We start from the raw sequence: 24,448 nt of genomic DNA on the forward strand, positions 1-24,448 counted from the left end.
TATGTATTTCTAATATAACCAAATCAGTAATTTTTGATATAACTGTAAAAACTACTCTGAAAATTTATTATTCCAAAAATGAACCTTCATCTGGTTATAAATATTAAGATCATACCAGCAAGAAAGAGTCTGTAAAAGAGAGAGAGAGAGAGAGAGAGAGAGAGAGAGAGAGAGAGAGAGAGAGTCCCTGAATGTATTCTGAAAGTAGTGAAGAGCAGAGGCTTATTCCGATTCTCTAGACGAAAAGATGCGCTCGCCAACAGTAAGCTGGCGAGTTCCTTTGGACTTGGCGGGGAAAGAGATGTCCCTTAAACTGGTTTAAACTGGCAGAGTTGACTTGGTGAAAAGCAGCTATCGAAAAGGGCAGCCTGCCTGGTGAACTGTGACATTTTGGGTTGAAATGTCACTGCCCGGTACTTATCGACCAGGATTCAGTTTACATTGGCTGCCCTCTCTGAGCGCACGGTTAGGCCCCTTCAGTCTGTGAAAGACAAAGAAGCCCATTTTCAGAGCTGCTGACGTTAGGTCTTTCTGCATTGTGCCCAGTATACAGACCAGAACCACCGAGGCTTTCCTTTGCATTGGGGGTGCCCCAGTGCCAAGCAGGTGAGGATGTCCACCTTTGTTTTTAGTTTTTGTCCAGTTCTCAGAGGCCCTCAAAAGAGAGCTTTGCATTTGTCTGCCGGGAGTGACTTGTTTGCCCAGCTGGAGGGCAAATCTCATCTCACATCGGCACCATATCTCTGCAAACAAATGATGTTGTGGTCTTGCCCCACCCAGTTTCTGGGTCGAGCTGCCAGTGACTCACAGATCTTGCATTTTAACTTTCAGAGGGCTTTTCTTGGGACTCCCTATTTGTTTAAATTTTGTTTGTTTTGTTTGCTGGAGACATTTCCCTTTCGGTTTTGAGAATGACTCAACCGATAGTCATTGCTTCAGGCTCACATCTGCTGCTTGGTCTCCTTGGTTTGTTCCTCCTTCTCCCCAACCAGCCATCCTGGGGCTGGGCCAAGGGCAATGCTAGCTACTCTCAGGGCTGTGTACGATGTTAAACCTCTTCTAGTTACTTTGAGTGCAAACAGTGTTAGAAACTTGGGTATATAGTCGTACCTTGTTTAGCGACCGGGATCTGTTCCGGAGCCCCGGCCACTAGCCGAAACAAACGCAGGATAAAGTGCTGTGTCTGCGCATGTGCACGGAACGGTTTAGCACTTGTTCCGGTACTTCTGGGTTTGCCACGTACGTTCACCAGAATGGACGCTAGGTATTACTGTATAAGCAAATTGCCAAGTGGCACCTTAAGCCAAGTTACGGTCGCCACAACAAGAATTTTTAGGTGCCATTCCCCCCATAAAGTTGTTTAATAATGTTGTTGTTGTTGTTGTTGTTGTTGTTGTTGTTGTTGTTGTTGTTTCTAGATTTTAAAGAGAAAACCTCAAAGTGGTTTGCAACACATTGAAACATCAAATAAAACAAATGCAGCCTTCAAGGAAAATATCTCAGATCTTTCTCTAGGTGACATTTTGCTTTCCCTGACATGGCTTAGCGTTATGTCTGAATTGGGGATCATGGCTTGTTCTTGGCTTTACATCCCATGGTTTGCTGGAGAAGTGGAAGGTCTCATGAGAGTTGTAGTCCAAAACATCGGGAGAGGGCAGAACCATGTGTTTTGCACGCAGAAAGTCCAAATTAAGTCCTTGGTCCCTCCAGCGCAAATATCTCTGTTACAGTATTTGAAATTAGCCAGGTACCAGGCCCTTTTTGCAGCTAGCTGTCAAGCACTTGCCACCAAGTGAAGATGGCTGGCGCCAGGACAGTGCCTGACACCTCCACCATCTGGGGATCCTTAGATCTGGACTGTTTTCCTACACTAAGGCCCCATCCTGTTGAATTTCAGGTACCAAAATGCCTTTTCTGTTCAGCCAGAGCAGGAGCAGGCACCATTAAGGAAAAGAGGTTGGAAAACATGTGGACTATCCCTGGATCAAATGCCTTTTCTTCTTTGAGTTCTCAAAGTTCTTAAGGTAGCTCACTGTTGTCATCTGAACTAGCCAGATCTTTAACTGATCATTCACAGTCAGTCCATCCTTTGAAAAATAAGACTTTTAGAGCCACCATGCCCCAAAATGGCCACTAGACATTCCGTTTTGGCGACTGTAACCTTGGTTTAAGGAGCCATTTGGCACCTGGCTTATATATCTGAGCTTCTAACACTAGTCTGTTAGCAGAATGGAGCAAATCAGCATTGCTGGCTTAGGGCGATGTATAGGGAGGAAGAAAGCTAGGAGAGCTGGTTCCTGTTTTTCTGTAAGCAGGACGTGGCTCTGATGAGCTGGTGCAATGCAGTTGGCAGAGAAACCAGTGCCTGGTGGAGCAGGGTTCTGAGAAGCCCATGGAAGTCAGCCAGGTTTGGGGGCAAGGAAGGTTTGGGAGAGGATTTTCGGTCACAGCAATGATCCCGATATTGTACTTGGCAAGACGCAGTACCTTCTCTCTCTCTCTCTCGTATTGTGTGCTGCCCACTCCTTAAAGGTGCCATTGCATATACCGTAGTTGCCTCTGAATGCATTTGTAGTCCATAAGCAAGGTTTGTTAAACCCAATTCTACCCCTCCAATCCACTGCTGGCCATTCTCAGTACTTCTCAGTACTTCCATTAAAACATTTCAAAGAACTGCTAACCCTGCTTTGCTATCAAGGGAAATCAAAGTTGCTTGCAAAACTTTAAAGGGCATAAGGGCCTGACTTCTGGATTAGACCAAAGAGAGCCCACCTTGTCTGGCCTTCTGTTCTCACAGTGGCCTGTTCTCCTCCTTTCTCCTCCTCTGGAGGGTAGGACTCGGACCAATGGCTTCAAGTAACAACAAAAGAGATTCTGACTAATCATCAGGAAGAACTTTCTGACAGTAAGAGCTGTTTGACAGTGGAATGGACTTCCTTGAGTGGATTCTCCTTGGAGGCTTTTAAGCAGAGGGTGGGTGGCCATCTGTCATGGGTGCTTTTGTTGAGATTCCTGAATTGCAGGGGGGTGGACTGGGTTCCTTCCAACTTTACCGTTCTATGATTCTATGAACAATAACAACATACTTATACCCCACCCATCTGACTGTTTATTTCCTTGACATCTGACGGGAGGGCGTTCCGCAGGGCGGGCGCCACTACCGAGAAGGCCCTCTGCCTCGTTCCCTGTAGCTTCACTTCCCCAGTAAGGGAATTGCCAAAAGGCCCTCGGAGCTGGACCTCAGTGTCTGGGCTGAATGATGGGGGCGGAGGTGCTCTCTCCCTGAGGCTGTTTAGGGCTTCTTAAAACTGTGGACTTTTAAAAACGGTTCTGAATAAAACGCTAATTGCTTATTAAAAAGAAGGGCTGACTCGTTGCAAGGCAGATTCCTTATTCTCCTCTCTTCTTAGGAGTTTTGAGAGCTGCGACGGGAGCTACCCTTGGCTAGGCATCCGTAGCTGCCTGGATCGACATCTCACGGAACTGATTGTTCTCTGCCAACTGAGCGCATAGGACCTTTTCAAAAGATGCCCCTGTTGAACGGGGCGGTTGTGATACCGCTGGACGGTCTCCAGCAGAAACTGACCTTGCACCTGGCCTGCTCAAAATGTGCCCAGCAGGAGAACGAGAGCACCTACAGGCTGAAGGAGGTGGCTCACCGCTGCATGATGGAGATTCTCCTGGGCAGGCGCAGAGGCAAACGGGGGAAGCTGTGGCGAAAGGTAGACAGGCGGCCGAGCTTCCCAAACCCAACACACTATGACGTCTGCAGGTATTACATTGCCGGCTTGGGTTGCACCAAGCACCGCAACCGCTGCACCTTCGCTTGGAGCTGGGAGGAGGTGTTAGTGTGGACGTTCGAACGCGCCAACAACATGGAAAGGCGGGCCCTGAAGAGGCTGGTGCAGCAGGCACAGGTCGGCAGCTCTGCCAACGGCCTTTCCAAACCTCCGGCTCTCAGCATCTCGGAGGAAATCCGGAGCGAGTTCGGGGGCCGTTTCCAGGAGATCTGCAGGGTCTGTTTTTACCAGATCCCACAGAGGATCTCTGTTAAGGACTCGGCTCCGGCTTGCCAGGGGCACTGGGGGTCCCTTTTGGTCCACGTGATCTCCGACGGCAAGAAGGAGCAGTACACGGAAGTCCGCCCCTGCCCAGGAGGCATGAAGAAGTTCAGCTACTGCAAATTTGTCTCTGCTGGGAAACCTTGCCGGCACACTGTTCACCGGTGCAACTACTCCCACAGCGATGTGGAGCAGGCCATCTGGGAGGCAGAGGCGAACCAAGGCTTGGTGCGCAGAGACCTCCTCCAGCCGCTGGGGGTGGAGAGCAAGCCGGCCGAGGAGGTCTTGCAGCCCAGCGTGCAGTTCTACTGCAGGGTCTGCCTGGTGACCTGCAACTCCCAGGAGTGCTTTGAGAACCACTGCTCCTCTGTGGAGCACACGCAGCTGATTGCCACGGACCCCGTGACCGAGTGGGCTCACCGTGCTCCTCCCTACGGACGGACAGCCTTCGCCCTTTGCAAAAGGTAAGCGCTGCAGTTTTATTATTTCCTGGGCCCGGGTCTCTCTGGCGGCCAGGAGTGCATTTGCACAGTTAAAAGTTACATCCCGACTGGATGTAAGGTTAAGGGGTGATATGATAGCCATGTTCAAATATATAAAAGGATGTCATATAGAGGAGGGAGAAAGGTTGTTTTCTGCTGCTCCAGAGAAGTGGACACGGAGCAATGGATTCAAACTACAAGAAAGAAGATTCCACCTAAACATTAGGAAGAACTTCTTGGCAGTAAGAGCTGTTCAACAGTGGAATTTGCTGCCAAGGAGTGTGGTGGAGTCTCCTTCTTTGGAGGTCTTTAAGCAGAGGCTTGACAGGCATATATCAAGAATGCTTTGATGGTGTTTCTTGCTTGGCAGGGGGTTGGACTGGATGGCCCTTGTGATCTCTTCCAACTCTATGATTCTATGGATTACTGCAATATGCTCCAAGTGGGGCTGCCTTTGCAAAATGTTCAGAAACTGGAGCTGGCTCAGGGCTGGTTATAGGGAGCAGGTGAAACTCTTTGCAACCATTCCACTGGCTGTTGGTCTGTTTCCAGGCACCATTCAAAATGCCGGTTAGGACCTATAAAGCCCCAAAAGGCTTAGGTCAGGCATCCCCAAACTGCGGCCCTCCAGATGTTTTGGCCTACAACTCCCATGATCCCTAGCTAACAGGACCAGTGGTTGGGGAAGATGGGAATTGTAGTCCAAAACATCTGGAGGGCCGAAGTTTGGGGATGCATGGCTTAGGTCCAAGCTGCCCAGGCCCTGACATGTTAAAGGGGCGGGGGGGGCATTCTCTCAGTCCCCCCACCATCACAGGCATGTTTGGTGGAGACAGAGGAAGGGCCTTCTCAGTGGCTGCTCCCAAACTTTGGATCTCCTCCCACCCTGAGAAACCAGACTGGCTCCCTCCATGTCCTTCCGATGGCAGGTGATGGTATTCTTGTTCTAAGTGGCTTGGGGGGACAGATTGCTTTTAATAAAATGACGGGCTTTATTGCACTTACATGTATGACATACGTAGAATCATAGAATTGTTGAGTTGGAAAGGACCCCAAGGGTCCTTATCTAATACAGGAATCTCAGCATACATACATATTTAATTGTTTATTAATGATGGATTTTTTTTGTTTCTAGCAGTTCTTACTTTTAACTGTAAACCACCTTGATGCTCTGTCAGGGAAAAAGGCAGAGTGCAAATTAATTAATTAATTAATTATAAATAAATAAATAAATAAATAATACTTCGCCCATCTGGCTGGGTTTCCCCAGCCACTCTGGGCAGCTTTCAACAGAACATTAAAAACAGAATAAAACTTCAAACATTTAAAACTTTCCTAAACAGGGCTGCCTTCAGATGTCTTCTAAAAGTCAGAGAGTTGTTTATTTCCTTGACATCTGGTGGGAGGGCGTTCCACAGGGAGGGCTGGTTCCCTGTAACCTCACTTCTCACAGGGAGGGAACCGCCAGAAGGCCCTTGGAGTTGGACCTCAGTGTCTGGGCTGAACGATGGGTTTAACTCAGATTACCCAGAACAGTTTGCAGATCAGTTCCCATTCCACTTTTGCATCACTCAAAAGGTGACCCAGCCACCTATGATTCTTCGGCGCCCCTGGGCGTGGCTATGCAAATTAAAGGGACGTGGCTTTGCCAAAAGTGCCTGTCTTTATTCCCTTATCCCATATAAAGGAATAAAGGGCCAGAGCCGAGGGCCTTCTAGCAGTTCCCTCGCTGCGAGAAGCCAAGTTACAGGGAACCAGACAGAAGGCCTTCTCGGTAGTGGCGCCCGCCCTGTGGAACTCCCTCCCACCAGTTGTCAAAGAGAAAAACAACTACCAGACTTTTAGAAGACATCTGAAGGCAGCCCTGTTTAGGGAAGCTTTTAATGTTTGACAGTCTATTGCAGGCACCCGCAAACTGCAGCCCTCCAGATGTTTTGGCCTACAATTCCCATGATCCCTAGCTAAAAGGACCAGCGGCCAGGGAAGATGGGAATTGTAGTCCAAAACATCTGGAGGGGTGAAGTTTGGGAATGCCTGGTCTATTGTATTTTAATATTTTGTTGGAAGCTGCCCAGAGTGGCTGGGGAAACCCAGCCAGATGGGCGGAGTATATTATTATTATTATTATTATTATTATTATTATTATTATTATTATTATTAAACGGCTGCCTTTGGGTTGGTGTCTCCCTGCAGAGTTGATGTCTGTGAATATGGGGAGGACTGCATCTATGCCCATTCCGCCCAGGAGCTGGAAGAGTGGATCCAGCGGGCGAAGGACTCTGAGAAGAACAAGCGGACCGCCAAGCAGTATGGCCTCCTTTCATATCAGGACCGGCTTCTTGCTGAATACCAGGAAAGCCACAACGAAGTCTTAATCGTAAGTGGCTGGGCAAGAAGGGAGGCAGCAGGCTGGGGGGGTGGGTGGTGGGTGGGCCAGATGCTTTTTATTTCACTGTGCTAGTTATATTTAAATGCTTATATGCTGCTTTCCCAGGCAAAGTCCATAGCAGCTTGCCCAATCCTGCAGACACATTATGGGCCTGTCATGCTAACATGCAGATTGAACAAGTAATTTTAGCATGCATCGTTATGTTTCAAAATTGCCGATTTTATTTATAAATAAATATTTTTATTGTTATTTACACATAAAATGTGAATGCCGATTTGTTTTTAATGTTTGCTTATTTTATTACATATGCACCGTTTGATTTTGGAAAAACTCACAGCAGATTACACAACAGGGTAAAGCAGTAAGATTATTAGTGAAAACCTTCAAAACACTCACAAATTTAAAACCAGCAATAAACTAAAAACGCAGCAGCATTCTAAATATCTGGATATATTAGATTGTACTTTTTAAATCACTTAGGGGCCAATGGGTTTTAGAGAACCCAACAGATAAAACACATTCAAAATTTCAGAGAAGGCAAAAAAATATTTATACTTTACAGGTTTATACTTTTCATTAATTTTACAATCATTTTATCATTTTAACTTTTCAAAACTTGACTCCCTTCCCCCTCTTTTGGCGGTTCCTTAAATTTATTTTTTAATACCTTTTGCATATCCAAATTCATTTAATTTTCTCATTTATTTATCTACTTTAAATATATACTCTTATGAAACTGCAGGTTACTACAATATTTTTTTAATCTGTATACTGCCAATGTTTTTATCTGTTTTGCAATTTATCTGTAAATATTTAACAAACCCTTTCCATTCTTTTATAAAAAGTTTGTTATCTTGATTTCTTATTTTTCCAGTAAGTTTCGCCCTTTCTGCATATTCCATAAGTTTTTGTATCCATTCTTCCTTTGCTGGGACTTCTGCTTCTTTCCATTTTTGAGCAAGTAACATTCTTGCCCCTGGAGTCAAATACATGAAAAACATTCTTTACAATTTAGGTATAATTCCCAAAAGGAAAGCTTCTGGGTTTTTGTTTTTGTTTTACAAAAGTTATTTTAAACATCCTTTTCAATTCATTATATATCATTTCCCAGTAAGCTTTAACCTTACTACAAGATGACCACATATGATAAAAAGAACCTTCTTTCTCTTTACATTTCCAACACTGATTTGATTTGATTTTAGATTTATACATTTTTTGCCAGTTTACTTGGTGTTAGATACCAACGATATATCATTTTCTCTTAGACCATAACATGCTGTAAATTTTACAACCATATTACACAATCGCTCCCATGCTTCCCTGTCTATATTATGGCCAATATCTATCGCCCGATGTATCACTGAGAATTTTCCTTGCTCGTCCTTTGTCTCCCATACCAATAATATTTTATACATTTTAGACAGCTTACATTCCAACAATTCTCTCTCTAGTTGAGATATTTGTTCCCCAAACGCTCATATCCTGTCTTTCTTAAATGCCTCATTCAAATGATGATATTGTAACCATGTTGTTGATTTCCCTGATAATTCCTTAAATTCTTTTAATTCATACTCTCCTCCCTCTTGTTTTAATAAATTTCTATAAGTAATCTCAGAGGGATCTTTTTTCTGAACGCTGACGAAAAGGGGGAAGGATCCCATCTCCCCTGGCCAGGCCATTGGCTACTGGCCGCTTGGTTCATCTGGTTGCCTCTCTCACCAGATTTCCGAGGATGTTGACGGCGTGAAGGTCACCTGTCCGCAACCTCTGCGTGTGCAGTCGGAGGACAAGAAGATGCGCTATCAATGGGTTTTCACTGTTCATTCCAAGGTAAGCTTGAGAAGGCAAAATAAATCCTAGAGATGTTGAAGGAGGGGGTCTCATATCCTTACTTTAGGAAGATAGGGCTGGATTAAACCATCCCATTCAGTAGGTGGGAGTTAGTGTCAGAGTGGTGCATGTTCTGGTTATCTCCCGCTTGGACTACTGCAATGCGCTCTACGTCGAGACCATATTACACCAGTCCTAAGAGACCAACATTGGCTCCCAGTACGTTTCTGAGCACAATTCAAAGTGTTGGTGCTGACCTTGAAAGCCCTAAATGGCCTCGGTCCAGTATACCTGAAGGAGAGTCTCCACCCTCATTGTTCGGCCCGGACACTGAGGTCCAGCTCCGAGGGCCTTCTGGTGGTTCTCTCACTGCGAGAAGTGAGGTTACAGGAAACCAGGCAGAGGGCCTTCTTGGTAGTGGAGCTCGCCCTGTAGAATGCCCTCCCATCAGATGTCAAGGAAACAAACAACTATCAGAATTTTAGAAGACATCTGAAGGCAGCCCTGTTTTAATGTTTGATGTTTTATCGTTTTTTTAGTGTTCTTTTGGGAGCTGCCCAGAGTGGCTGGGGAGGCCTGGCCAGATGGGTGGCGTATAAGTAATAAATTATTATTATTATTATTATTATTATTATTATTATTATTATTATTATTGGTAAGCCACCCCATTCTGCGTGTAGCAGTCAGTGCAAGGATTCCAGCAAGGGGAGATGTTTCTGTTGGGCAAGCAGAAATGCTTTCGCTCGCAGAAGGATCTCCTCCATGCTGTGTTTCTGCATTGATGGGGTTTGGGCTAGATGACCTTCAGGGGACCCCATCCCAAGTCGATTCTGCGATACGTAACGTGAGATAACATGGCCGCCTTCCAATTTCAGAAGCCGCTGGTGCATGTGGCGCTGCTGAAGCGCGTTCCTGGCGCTGCCTTCTACCTGGCAGGGAGCGGGCTCAAGCGAGGTCTCACCTACGCCTCGGGAGAAAGATTCAAGGTCGTACGGGCGTCTCCGCCGGCGACGGAGGTGGAGGTGTGTCTGGAGTGCCAGACCTTTGGCGTCTACGAGCAGTGGCTGGTGTTCGACTTTGGTGCACGCCCGGTCCTGCTCCGAAAGCTGCAGGCCCGGGTGGGGCAGAAGGAGCCCCCCTGGCAAGTGGACCCATCTTCCACAGGGCAGAGCAGCCGCTTCGTGGACTTTGAGCGGTGGCACAGCGGCAACCGGATGGTGGTGCCCGGCGTAGAGCGCACCGGGCAGGAGCTGGAGCTGCTGGCCAAGTACAAGGCCCCGTCGATCTCCCTGGACTTTCAGCGTGGCGCTCAGGGCAAGCCCATCGCCCGCCTGAACTACCGTGAGCAGATGCACAACTTCCTGTTCAGGGAGGAAGAGGCGCAGGAAGCGCTGATCGCCAAGTGAGTGAGGCCAAGGTGGCCTGAGACATGCTGCTTACTCTTAGCCTCAGCTTTCCCTTCTGCATTATGGGGATAATAATGCAGGGTTGTTGTCTCTAGGAGATAATGTAATACAGGGACGTCCGACTCCCAAGAGATTGTGATCTACTCACAGAATAAAAAAGTGGCAGTGATCTACCCATTTTTGGGGGGAGGGGGCAGGTCAAAGTTGTTGAGTGTTTTTTTTGGGTGGGGAGGTAGAGATTGTAGACCTTTATTTGGGGAGGGAGGTCAAAATTGCTGAGCTTTTCTTAGGGGGGCAAAAATAGATAAACAATAAGTCAATAAGCGATTTCTGGCGTCTGGGCATGCGCAGAAGCGATTTCTGGAGCCGCGGAAGAGAGTCCCTGCATCACGTTGTGACGATTTAGCGCAGAGTGTGGGGACTCCCCGATCGGGCGGCTCAGTTAGTGGGGGGGCTCATGGGCCAGTTAAATGGCCTCCGTGGGCCGCTTCTGGCCCATGGAACTTAGGTTGCCTACCCCTGTTCTGGCCAATGCGAGGAGGTGTGTCTCTGTTGGCAGGAGTTTCTAGTCTACATCAGGAGTCGTCTGCTTTTACGGAGATGCACTGCCCTCCAAGCTACAGTCGGGGGGGGGGATGAATTATGCTGCACATCCCAACCTTTTGCAGAGGTGGCCAGGCTCTGTAATATCCTTTCCCCACCTGATTCCCTCTAGTTGTTTCGTACTACAACTCCCAGCGTAGGGCTGACAGCAGGCGTCCCAAACTCTGGTGCCTTCCAGAAGTTGTTGGACTACAAATCCCATCACCTCAACCACTGGTCATCCCGGCAGGGGCTGATAGGAGCTGTAGTCCAAATCCTTCCTCTTCCACCCCCAACCCGGGTGTGGGGGGCACCAGGTTGTAGATGGCTGGCCTAGCGAGTTTCTAAATTGCCAAAGGCTGGGTGGTGGTGTCTTAATTTATTATTTAGCTTTTTCATAAGTCATACCACTTGATTGCAAAAGAAACTTTTGAAAAGTTAACAATAGACTTAAAAACAGATTTAAATGATAATTCTTATTCTTATTTTATGATTTATATGATACCCAGCCACTGTATTAAAAACACAATACAGGGCTGCCTTCAGATGTCTTCTAAAAGTCAGGAAGTTTTTTTATTTTCTTGACATCTGATGGGAGGGTGTTCCACAGGGCAGGCGCCACTACTGAGAAGGCACTCTGCCTGGTTCCCTGCAACCTCACTTCTCACAGTGAGGGAACCGCCAGAAGGCCCTCAGAGCTGGACCTCGGCTTCTAAACACCTGGGTAGGCTTGTCTAAACAAAAATGTTTTAGCCAGTGCCGGAAAGAGTACAGTGAATGCATCTGCCTGACATCAATACATAGCTTCCAAGTCTCCCGTATTCCCCAGGAAATCCCCGTTTTCCAGCTGTTCTTAGCTGAAAAATCGGGTTTTTTTTGTTTCCCCCCGGTTTATTCTGGCGCGGCGGCCATTTTGGAACTGGGCGGAGCATGCTCAGAAACGACTTTTGATGCTGCTCTGCCCAGTTACAAAATGGCTGCAGTGCGACTTCCGGTCTGCTTATTTCTCCGAAGGACTAGGCAGGTATGCATCAATAGGCAGGGAGTTTCAAAGTGTAGGTGCTGCCACACTACAAAGATCTTAGAAGATTTACTGTGCTTTAATTTGTTGGAAGCCACCCAGAAGTGGCTGGGGTAACCCAGTCAGATGGGCATCATCATCATCATCAACAACAACAACAACAAGTGTTTTCTTTTGAACTTTCCCCTACTCTTTGATTCCCCCTTGTTCTGATATACAGGCTCAACTTCCAAGTCACCATATCCATTCATCAGATGATGGAGACCCTTTTCATGGGGATGAAGTGTGCACCCCCAGGAGAGCTATATGCCCACCTCCCCACCCCTTACTCCCTGACCCCAGACTCCGATGAAGGCTACCTGCTCTACCGCTCCGTCGAAACTGCCTTCCTGGCCCCAGACCCTCCGGCCAACAACCGCGTTTTTGAGGTCTTCCTTGAGACAAAGGCCGAGAAGAGCATCTGGCTTCTCCTGCCCAAGCGCTGCTGCGTCGAGCTGGGTCTCCAAGCAGAGATGTCCCTCAAGGTGGAGGTCCAATTTCAGATCGATCAGCTCCCGTTCCGACAGTGGCACTGGGCCGTGGACCAGCTACAGGACGAGAAGCTCGTCTTCCCTGACATTGCGGCCTGCTCCGTCCCGCGACCCCTCGGGCAGGTTCACCTGCAGAGGGCCAACAAGAAGCAGAGCCAAGCCATCTCCTTCATCACTGGGCAGGCGGCTGGGGTCCGGCAAGTGCCGCCTCTCTTGATCTATGGGCCGTTTGGGACCGGGAAGACCTACACCTTGGCCATGGCCACCTTGGAGATCATCAAACAGCCAAAGACCCGTGTCCTGATCTGCACCCACACCAACAGGTAAGTTGGGTCCTTGGAGAGGAGAGGGCTCTGCTTCTGAATGCCAGGGGCTGGAAACCGCAGGAGAGGTGATGTCAGGCTTCGGGGAATCAGATCCCTCCCATGATGGCAGCCCAGAATCAGAGAAATGATAAAAGTTATTACCAAGCAATTCGTTCAATAATTCACAGAGAACTATATACCGTATATGCCGGCGTATAAGGCGACTGGGCGTATAAGACGACCCCCTACTTTCCCAGTCAAAATATAGAGTTTGGGATATACTCGCCATAAATAGTATATCCCAAACTTCCAACGCACACTACAAAAATCTTCTCTCCAGTCCAAAGATTTAAATGGAATAAAATGTCAACAATGAGAAACATTGTCAACTGTCATGGAGGTTTTCCCAAAGGTTTTGGTTAGTACCGTATATTTCTGTATCTCTTCCACGCACTGAGGCGAGTGGGGGGGGGGAGAGAGAGAGAGTAAGCGGCTGCCGCTTTCTTTCCATTCAGGGAGGAGGGAGGAAAGCCCCACGCCTCCCCTCTTCCTGCATGGAAAGAAAGCGGCAGCTGCTTACACGGTCGCCGCATATGGTGGGGATGCGGCCGTGGCCGTTTTTGAGCTCCCCCCACCGTATGCGGCAACCGCAGGTCTTATACCCAGCGTATAAGACGACCTTCAACTTTTGAAGAGATTTTCCTGGTTTCAAAAGTCGTCTTATACGCCGGAATATACGGTGAGTCAACAGCCAAAAGACCCAGTAGTTTCTGTAGTTTCATAAAATGAAATTCAATTTAAAATATTTTAAAATAAATAAAAATGGCAGTTTTAATGTTGGCTTGGTGTTACGCAGTCAGTCAGCTGCCATTTCAGGAGGGCCACTACACAGCTTGAAAGGGATTTTTGTACATTTAAAAACATCTACAACTTTTACACTCCCACCAAAATGTCGCACTAATGTTTCACAAAACTGACATCATAACTAGTTAAGTAGTTTTTATACACAACTTTCATACGGTGTGGTGTTGCTTTGTAAACAAGTTTTTTTTGTAACTCTTGCAACATTTAAAAAAGCCTATAAAAAAATAAAAATTCACAGAGAACAGTAAAAGAATGCAGTCTTCCCTAAATAATGGCTGTTGCTCTGAATAAAGTCCCAACCCCTCCGTCTCTCCTATTATACGTCATCCCTGTGTCTGCTTTCTGCCTCTGAGCTTTCTGTTCTATCACCCTCAACGCCCACCTGGTTTTGGGAGACAGGGGTCAGGAATGTTTTCCAAAGACAATGAATCTGTCAGCTGCCTTTCCCCTGGTGCTTTTTCCTCCTGCTTTTCCTCTCCCAATATTTTCCAGCTTCTGATTTGCTACAAGGTTTATGTTTTTTAATTGTTGCAGTAAACCCGTCTTATTTTTTCCAGTGCTGCCGATATGTACATCCGCGAGTATTTCCATGATTATGTGACATCTGGGCACCCCGAGGCCATCCCGTTAAGGGCTATGTTCACCAAGCGTAAAATCAGTGTGGTAGACGCCACCACAAAGCTCTACTGCTGCTTCTCCCAGAACCGAGACTCCTTCCGCTTCCCCACGAAGGAAGAGCTGGGTCGGCACAGGATCATCATCACCACCTCACAGTATTCCCGGGAGCTTGGGCTGCCCCCTGGCTATTTCAGCCACATCCTGATAGACGAGGCAGCCCAGATGCTGGAGTGCGAGGCCCTGGTCCCCCTCTCCCTGGCCACGTTCGAGACCCGCATCATCCTCGCCGGGGACCATATGCAGACGACCCCCAAGCTCTTCTGCCTGCAGGCGGGGGAGCAGTCGGCCGACCACACACTTCTGAACCGCCTCTTCCAATACTACCAGAAGGAGAAGCATGAGGTGGCCTTGAAGAGCAGGATCATCTTCAATGAGAACTACCGCTCCACAGCGAGCATCATTGATTTCGTCTCCAGGCACTTCTACGTTGGGAAAGGGGACGCCATCCGCGCCATGGGGAACATCCCTCCACACCCCGAGTTCCACCCACTCATGTTCTGCCATGTTGCTGGTTCCGCCGAGTGGGATGCCGCCCTCAGCTCCTGGCGCAATGCCTCGGAGATCGGGCAGGTGGTTGAGAAGGTGGAGGAGATGGCCCAGAGGTGGCCGGATGAATGGGGACAGCGGGACTTCAAGAGGATATGCGTGGTCTCTTATGGGATACAGGTGCGTCATGAGGGTTACTGCGTGGTTGGGACTGTGTGTTACGATTGTCCTACTCTTGTGTAGAACCCTGGTAGAGACACATGCCCAACTAGCATGTTCCCTCCCTCCTGGTCGATTGTTCGGGAGCTTCAAAAGCTTTCTCCAGCCCAAACATCACAGCGACTGATACCAAGAAGCATCAACACACTTACAATCCTGCAGAGTATTTGTGGTTTACGTAACAGAACCAATAGCACAGCATTTTGGCTAATCTGCTTTTATTTACATATAATACACTCGGAGTATTCTGCTTTAGCTCCTTCCTCTTTCTCATCCGACAGCAAAGAGAGAAAGAACAAAAGACAATAGCCCCACTTCACGAAACACAGTAATACCAAAACATCCTGTCTCCGTCACTTCCCACACTCTGGAATAAAAACATACACCATCATGTGATAGACAACAATCCCTTGACTGCAAACACGGAGCAGGAATCCTAACACTGTGCGCATGTGCTCAGTGACAGGAGGGGCCACATATTTTTTAAACAAATTTAAATTTAGTTTTACATTGAACATTTACACTCATACATAAATCATAATCCTAGAAATCATAATCCTTGGACTTCCCTCCATGGATTCCATTGTTAATATTTTCCCACCTGCGTTGTATAATGTTCTCCATTTTATGGAAACTTTATTGCCTGGTCACCAAGACACTTAAAAATAAATAAATGCTTGCTTTATGAGCCAGGAGGTGTGTACGCAGCAAGACCAAAGCCAGTGCTCTCCAAAGCCAAATCTCGCAAGCATGTAAAATAACCACATGCAGAATAAGTTGGAAAAAATATTGTAGGTGAGAGCAAAGTTCCATCCTACCCAACAGGATGAGGATAACTATCTATCCCAAACAAATGGCTTTGTGTATCGATATGGAGACTGCTAATTACAAGTGCTCCTGTTAAGACCTTTTTATTTGCCCAAGCCTATTCTCAACAACATTTTAAATTAATCCCCACTGATCATCTTTGGGCATTGTCCTGTTATTTTAACTCTGATTATGTTCCATATTGTATGGTTATTTTTGGTTCCCTGTGCACTGCTCTGATATTTACTGTGCAAGCAGTTTAAAACTCCTTTGAAGCAATAAATCTATAGCAAACAGTGCCAGCTCCCCACTCTCTTGAGATGATTCGCATGCTTCCAACAGCTACATGATAGGCAGAAATGCAGCAGGACCAGTAATGGCAAAAAAGTACATCCCTTGCTGCAGAAAATGCAACCAGCCTTGTTGAAGCAACCTGCCTGTTGGTGAACTGACCGGCTCCTCTTGATTTTCACCAGATGAGAGCAATAAGGCAGGAGCTGAGGAAGAAGCGCCTGGGGGAAGTGATGGTGGAGAGCCAAGAGAGTCTGCCAGGTTGGTACCTGCCCAGGTGTCAGGTGTATTTGAAGCCAAAGAAGGAACCACAGCTTATGAGAAATAAGGATGCTATCCCATAACCCTTTCCAAGCAGCCACTCCCTGTCACAGGGATGGGCCACAGCTCAGTGACAGAGCACATGTTTTTCCACTGCCTTGTTAGCATCTCTTACTCACAAGTAGGACCCTGGCAGAGACACATGCCCGACTGGCATGTTCTCTCCCTCCTGGTCAATCGTTTGGGAGCTTCAAAAGCTTTCTTCAGCTCGAACATCACAGCGACTGATGCCAACTGACATCAGCACACTTACAGATCTGCAGAGTTTGTGCAGCTTTGTGTAACAGACCTCAGCAACCCAGCGTTTTGGCTAATCTGCGTTTATTTGCATATAAACACACGCGGAGCACTGCAACATGGTGCCCGCTCTCTCTAGCATCAGGCAGCAAAGAGAACAAACACAGGACAATAGTCCCAACTTCAGGAAACAGTACACAAACATCCTGTCTTCGTCACTTCCCACACTGTGGAATGTAAACATACACTGTCATGTGATAGACAACAATCCCACAAATGCAAACACGGGGAATGAATCTCTAACATGCCTGTCAGTGTAGACCATGCTCAACTAGATGGACCACTGACCTGACTTAGACATTACTGAGCTACATGAACCCAATGGTCTCGATCCAGCTAAGTCCTGCTGAAATCGATGGAAATGCTGTGAGTAGGGCTTAGTTGCGATACAAGCCCAGGTTGCACGGGACTTGGTTGGATCGAATTATCTGTTTCAGACCACCTCTCAGTTCCCACCTTTAGCCTTTCCCTCCATGATCAGATTGTGGCAAATCTGGGTGCCATTCGAGGGACTCTTGACTGTATCTACCTCTGCTTCATGGTCTCCGTTTGGAAGCCGCAGCCCTTTCCATTTTCTTGCAATTCTATCTTGTTTTTTTTAACAGGGAGGGAGTTCCGCGTTATCATCATCAGCACCATTCACACCAGGGAGAGCCTCTGCCACGTCAACTGCTCCAACCTGGAATTCTTCAACGATGCTCGGATGCTGAACACCATCATGACGAGGGCCCAGTCCCAGGTCGTTGTCGTGGGGGATGCAGTGGCTTTGTGTTCCTTCGGGCAGTGCAGCAAAGTCTGGAAAGGCTTTCTCAAGGAGTGCATTGACAAGAAGACCGTGACTCCTGAAACCTTGACGCTGGAGGAGATAAGGCAGGCGGTGTGCGACCGGGCCAGCTGGAACAGGGGGAGCCCCCAGCTCGAGGAAGAGGGCAGCGACACCGAATCCTGGCTGTCGGATGCAGAGAGCTTGAACGTCGACGACCCCATATTGCAGGAGCTCCTGGACGAGAGCAAAGACATGGTGGTGACGGTCTCTGATGAAGGGCTGATGAACGTGAAGTCCGAGGTGGCCACCGTCCAAAGCAGCAGGCAGGAGTACGTCAGCTTCCACCCACAAACCATGAAGGAGTGTCTGCGCATGAACCCCAACATGTACAAGCGATGTGAGTTCATCAAGGAGCAATTCGAACCGAGCGTCTGCCTTCACTCTGGACGACGTCCCTCCCTTGAACATCCACATCAAAGGCCGGGTTCACTGTGGGGTGGGCTTTACTGGGGACCAGGTCTTGGTGGAGATCCTGCAGCCCAGCCTGGGGAAGGCCACGGCCGAGGGAAGTCTCCGCGGGAAAGTGGTGGGGGTTCTGAAGAAGGCTGACCGGGACCGCATCTTCACCTGCATGATGGACGAGTTCGATCCCCGCGTCATGGTCCCCATTGACCAGACCGTCACCAAAATCTTTGTCCCGGGGCTGAGAGATGCACCCAATGTCATTCCCATCCGCAGGGTGGACCAAGGGGGCAAGATCAAGCTGAAGACCTGCAAGAAGGTAACCCAACAACTGAGGAGGAACTGCCTCTTTGTGGTCCAAGTCCTCAATTGGCGGAATGGCTTCTACTTCCCCTTAGGGATTATTACGGAGGTTCTTCCTCTGGCTAAGACCCTAGAGGAAGGGTTGCGTATCCTTGACATTGAATACTGCCTCAGGAGCAAACACCCACCCTCAGTGAACAAAGAGGTGGCCACATTCTCCTCTAGCAAGCTCTCTCTTACAAAGGGCAACCGGAAAGACCTTCGGGGATACCTCACCTTCACCGTTGACCCCCCAGGTGCAAAGGATCTGGATGATGCCATCAGTGTCCGAGACCTGGGTGACAAATATGAGATAGGGGTCCACATTGCCGATGTAGCTTCTGTGATCCCCAAAGGCTGCGCTCTCGATATGGAAGCGAAGAACAGGGGAGCCACCTACTACGCTCCTGGAAAGGAGCCGGTTTGCATGCTCCCACCTCAGCTAAGCCAAGACCTATGTAGTCTCCTGCCTCAGAAAGATAGGCCTGTGATCTCTCTCTTCGTCATGGTGGATAAGAAGACGGACCAGATGGCGAATGTCTCCTTTGCTGTGTCCACAATCCGCTCAGACCGGCAGCTGACCTATGAGGAGGCAGAGGGCATCATCAAGAACTGCTACAAGGCAGAGGCTCCATCCCTCCACTTTGATACCCTGGAGGATTGTGTTGCGGTTGCGTACCACTTCTCCCGCGTACATCGGTTGTGCCGGCTTCTTGAAGATTGCTATTATGATCAACTGGATGAGGAATGCCCTTTGGGCCAGAGGTGTTCCCACCAGATGGTTGAGGAGTTCATGATCATGTTCAACAGTTCTGTGGGCGAGTTCCTCACCAACAAGGATTCCACCAGAGATCGAACCCCTCTGCGCTGCCAGGGGGAGCCCAACCCACAACAGATGGCTCAGATGAGGGACAAATACAGTGATATAATTCCTCTGTCCACCCACCTCTCGCATCATCTGGGAGCTCCAGCCACAAGGGTCCATGTGGGGACCGGTGGGAAGTTTACCCTCCTGACTTCATTGTGGGACCACCTGAAGTCAGCTGCCGATGCTTGCGATGTCCCCAAGATGCTCGATCTTATTACGACGGATGACATCCACCCAAAGCTGGCCCCGGTGAACATGGAGTTCCGGAAGCTTCTGTCCCGCTCATATTTCCTTCGCTCCAATTCGTCTCCTCAGTCCAAAGTGGGCCACTATTCCTTGCACGTGGACTCTTACACCTGGGCGACTTCCCCCATCCGACGCTACATGGACCTGATCCTCCAGCGTCACATCCTGTCTGTGATTTTAAAGACGCCAGTGCAGTACTCCTCAGACGACATTGAGTTCCTCTGCCACGATTTCAACAGGAAAAACAGCATGGCAAATGCCTATGAGAGGAAGGCCCACACGTTGGAGATGGCAACTCAGCTGAAGCAACAAGCCCAACAGAAGGTTTCCTTTGTGATGTGCGTGGAAGGGATGGCCAAGAACTTCAGAATCATGTTTCCTCTGAACAAGGAGAGCCTTCGAGAACCTCAACTCATCAACTACAGAGCTCTTCAGCTGGTAGCGCAACCGGCCTTCATCGAGGAACGGAACAGCGTGAGGCTGACGTGGAAGAAGAGGATCTACTCTGTGGTGACCTCAAAGGAGTGCACTCCAAAGTCACCAGTGCTGTGGGACAAGAGTGTCTCCCTCTTCAACGTGCAGGCCTGGTGCAACATCCTCACAGCCGTCAGGAACAAAGATTATGAGGAGATGATCTCACTCATTGAGAAAGGCCACAGCACACAGCTGAGAAGTATGGGCAGGATGGAGAGAAGCAAGTGCTCACACTATGTAGAACTGTCACTGGAGATCAGCGCTGGAGATGTTTTGTGCCTCCAGCTCACCACAGATGTCCATCGGGGCTTCCTGGCGCCGTCTTTGCAACTGTGGACGGTGGTGCCAGGCTTCGACGTATGTCTGCAGCACTCCGAGAGGCCCATCGACTGCTTCTCCAACTGTGCCACTCTGGCATCCAAGGAGATTTACAAGGACGCCTCTGATTATCGCAAGGTGTGGCTGCCGATCTCCGACATGGAAGCGGCCTCATGCGCTGTGGCAGAAAACGACTCCATTGTCTTGCACGACATCAAGATCTCCTGGGAGAAGCAGAGGTCAAAGAAAGGACACCTCATGGGGACATTCTCCTTGACCAAAGAGTTCATGAAGGAGTGTGCCATTGAAGTGTCCCTGAGCCACTGCTACCTCTGTGTCCGCCTCTCGGGCCTGAAAGCTGATGGGGTCCAGGACGATGCAGAAGCCCTCAGCCGTGGCCTCCAGCAGCTCAGCTTGACTAAGGGAAGCGCTGAGGCTGGCAAATTCATGATCGATCCTGCTACGTACACCTGGGTGGCCCACGGGCGGACCGATGAGTTTGAAGACAACGAGAAATCTGACCAGCGAGGCGCATCGATGGTGCGTTTCAGCATCCATTTTATGTCCATGGAAAAGATCCCCGTGGAGGTCACCCAGGAGACGTCAAGGTTCACCGTGGAGCTGATTCCAAAGTTGCTGCCTGATATGTAAGTCTGCATTGCTCCGAACCATTTTGGGTTGTTCTACAGTCAAATTCCAAGAACTTTTATCATTGCGGATCATAACGGATAGTCAACAGTTCACAATGCTACAATCAGTCTTTGCTAACCTGGTGCCGTCCAGTTGTTTTGGGTTACAACTCCCGTCAGCCCCAGCCGAGCTGATGGGAGTTGTAGTCCAAAATGTGGGGTGGGCACTAGGCCAGCAAAGGGTACAACTTGCCAGTACGGGGCACAACTGGTTTGCAGCAAAGGCGGGAGAGTGCAGTTTGCATGGTGGTGCTGCTCCCTTGCCTTCACTGCCATGGTGAGCAAGTGTGTTGTCACAGCTGGGAGTCCAGCAGAGCAGCAGGGCCCCTCCTCACATATCAGGAGTGGGCACCAATGACCATGAAGCAAAATATCCACACTTTGAGACATTTCCACCACATATGGTGATTGTTCCTTCTTCCTCTTTATGCAAAAGCAACATTGGCCCTCTCCTGCGATACCTCCAAGGCCATTCTATGGCTATTTTAATACAGGGAGAATTTGGCACAAGGGAGAATCTCAGTTTTATTGGCCACTTAAAGGCAAACCTAACAAATCAGCAGTTTCAACTTTCAAAATTTGCACTTCTCCCTAATTGTGCAATGCTCTTTTCCAGCAAAGTAACGTGTGCATAAAAAGGGCATATGTTTGTGAAGGGAACATTCTCGAATGCATGCTCTTAGAGAAAATAAGCTTGCAGGAAGGTGCCTTTTATGCAAAAATTGCACACACAAATGTGTATATCTGGAGAAATTCACACTAAATTGCCGGTGAATTTTCACGAAGAGCTCTTTTAAAAATCACAGGGAATGTGAGGAACCAAATACAAGATTAGAAAAACGAGAAACCGAGAAATCTGCACATTCTCCCACCCCTAGCTGGAACCTCTCCAGACTCGTCCCTTCCTTCCCCCCCCCCTTCCATGCCATCCAGCTTCTCAGTGGCTTTAACCCCACACAACATTTCTTCCTTTTCCTGCAGCCGGAAGGAGAATGCCATTTGGAAACTAGAGCACGCGACTGAGCTTGCTAAGCAAATTGCCCTCGGCAAGGAAATCTCTGAAAAACGTAAGTGGAAGCCAACTATAGTGTTTAATAATATCCATAATAGGCTTCGATGCTCCAAAAGCAACCATTATTTGGATTGTACATTATTTCAACATTGCATATTTACATTGTTGTAACCCGCCCCTGGGATTTTTATGTTGAAGTTTGCATCAGAAATCTTATCCAATATTGTCACTGTCTGTATTTTCCAATAATTACTAGGGTTGATTGACTCATGTGCCTTTTAACCGATTGACCTGTTATCTACACAAATGAGTTTGTATATCACCAGAACCTTCATATTAGTTGTTATTTTGAGACGCTCAAAATAATAATAATCTTTAACACTTTTGTTAGGGCTTGCAAGATTCAGGGTGCAATTGCATGCACGCTGATCAGAATTTTGCTGTCAATTTGAGGCACCAACTTGGAACTAGGGGTGGGGGACAAATTTGCTCAGCGTGGGAGAAATTTCTCCTGGGGATTCAAATACAGAGGCTTAACATCCATTTCTCTGGTCAGACTCTATTCCAGGCATCCCCAAACTGTGGCCCTCCAGATGTTTTGGCCTACAACTCCCATGATCCCTAGCTAGCAGGACCAGTGGTCAGGGATGATGGGAATTGTAGTCCAAAACATCTGGAGGGCCGAAGTTTGGGGATGCCTGCTCTATTCTTAAACAGTGGGGACTGTTGTAATATGTAATAATGCATTGAATAACATGCAAAGTCCTCAAGATGCATACTTTAGTGTTGAGCGATACTTTAGGGATGAGTGATACCATTTAAATGTGAAATTTTCATGCACTTTTTAAAAGCGGGGTGGAGCAGATTTATGACTGAGTGCACGCGAAAATGATGCAATTGATGTTTTGGTGATTTGATGTCTGTTTTACCTTGTTGTTGTTGTTTTAAAAATACACAGCAGTGAAGAAGTCTAAGTTCTGGACACTCAAAAGCTTTGATCTTCCTGGAAGCTTCCGGAAACTCAACCCAAGCCAGAACCATGCCATTTCAGAGGCCTTGAGAAAGCCTTTCACACTTATCCAAGGCCCGCCAGGTGAGTTGACAGCATGGGCGGGGGGGGGGGTGCACAGTTGAGTCTTGGCGGAGTGGGGTGTCACTGCTATTAAATCTGCCCCAACTGTTCCATGACTTTATTTATACATATCTCATTAAAAATCCCATTAGTAGTTCAGTAGAACCAGCGCCAAGTCAGGGATATCTACATTGGTAGCTTAGTGGGTAGAACATGAGACCCTTCGTCTCAAAGAGTGGCGCGTACAAGCTCCATGTTGGGCAAAAGATTCCAGCATTGCAGGGGGTTGGACTAGATGACCCTTGTTTTCCCTTCCAACTCTATCATTCTATAATGGCAGGCCCCTCACTGCTATTTCCCCCTCCCACCTCCTCATCCAGGGACTGGCAAGACCGTGGTTGGTGTCCATATCGTCTACTGGTTCCATCAGCTGAATCTGGAAGATAAAGGGAAGGACCCAACTCTGGATCCTGACAAAGCGAAGAGCCACATCATGTACTGTGGGCCGTCAAACAAATCCGTCGATGTTGTTGCTGGTAATTGTCTTTGTTGAGTGCAGAAGATCCATTCTTGCATCATGGAGAAGCAGCCAAAGTGGAGATTATCTGGGGTGTAAATTGATCGGGCTGTTCCCATCTCAGCTGTGCTCCATCCTTCTGCTAAGACCCCTCTGTCATTGAAAGTCTACCCAGTACATTTCCGAGCACAATTCAAAGTGTTGGTGCTGACCTTAAAAGCCCTAAATGGCCTCGGTCCAGTATACCTGAAGGAGCGTCTCCACCCTCATCGTTCTGCCCAGACACTGAGGTCCAGCGCCGAGGGCCTTCTGGCAGTTCCCTCGCTGCAAGAAGCCAAGTAACAGGGAACCGGGCAGAGGGCCTTCTCGGTTGTGGCACCTGCCCTGTGGAACACCCTCCCACCAGATGTCAAAGAGAAAAACAATTACCATACTTTTAGAAGACATCTGAAGGCAGCCCTGTTTAGGGAAGCCTGCCCAGAGTGGCTGGGGAAACCCAGTCAGATGGGTGGGGTATAAATAATAAATTATTATTATTATTATTATTATTATTATTACTACTACTACTACTACTACTACTACTACCCTGTTTCCCCAGTTTATCCCCAACAGCCCAAGATCCACCTATTCCCAACACACTCATGCTGGTGGGTTTTGACTGCACGGTTGGAATGTTTGCGAATATTCTGCGACTTCGTAGCAGATTGTACAGCAGGCCCTCTCAATTGACAGCCGAGTTTAATTTGTTGCATAGGAACAGCCTAGTGTCTGTAGCATCTTAAGCTTGGGGTTGCTTTTAATAGCCTGCAGAGTTCATTTTTCAGCCTAGCTGTTTTGCTGCCTCTGCAGAGATGCTGTTGAAGATGAGGAATTCTCTGAGGCCCTTGAGGGTGTATGGAGACACTATAGAGACCATGGATTTCCCCTACCCAGGAAGCAGCCTACATGTGTCCCGGAAATCCCAGCGGGACTCAAAATCCAAGCCGGAGATCAGGTTCGAACTTCAATTTCCTCACAACATTTTTCTAATGGTGCTTAAAGTTAAACCTGCTTATTTATATGATTTGGTACAGCTCAATGTTTCATTTCTAGTGAGAATAATATATATAGAAC

General features: G+C 48.0%; 1 protein-coding gene across 1 annotated transcript in view; it reads left to right on the plus strand.

Moving 5' to 3' along the window:
• The window catches only part of HELZ2 (helicase with zinc finger 2), a 41,795-nt gene that overhangs the window by 8,634 nt on the left and 8,713 nt on the right, over positions 1-24,448 (plus strand). Inside the window, 13 exon segments of the mRNA XM_035122776.2 lie at positions 3,411-4,525; positions 6,737-6,920; positions 8,655-8,762; positions 9,638-10,164; positions 11,992-12,624; positions 14,028-14,814; positions 16,137-16,212; positions 17,175-17,758; positions 17,760-20,692; positions 21,716-21,801; positions 22,705-22,839; positions 23,199-23,354; positions 24,185-24,329. Of these exon segments, the coding sequence (XP_034978667.2) occupies positions 3,528-4,525; positions 6,737-6,920; positions 8,655-8,762; positions 9,638-10,164; positions 11,992-12,624; positions 14,028-14,814; positions 16,137-16,212; positions 17,175-17,758; positions 17,760-20,692; positions 21,716-21,801; positions 22,705-22,839; positions 23,199-23,354; positions 24,185-24,329 (7,352 nt within the window). The 5' untranslated portion in view covers positions 3,411-3,527.

This window comes from Zootoca vivipara, chromosome 7, assembly GCF_963506605.1.
Source record: "Zootoca vivipara chromosome 7, rZooViv1.1, whole genome shotgun sequence".
Lineage (NCBI taxonomy): Eukaryota > Metazoa > Chordata > Lepidosauria > Squamata > Lacertidae > Zootoca > Zootoca vivipara.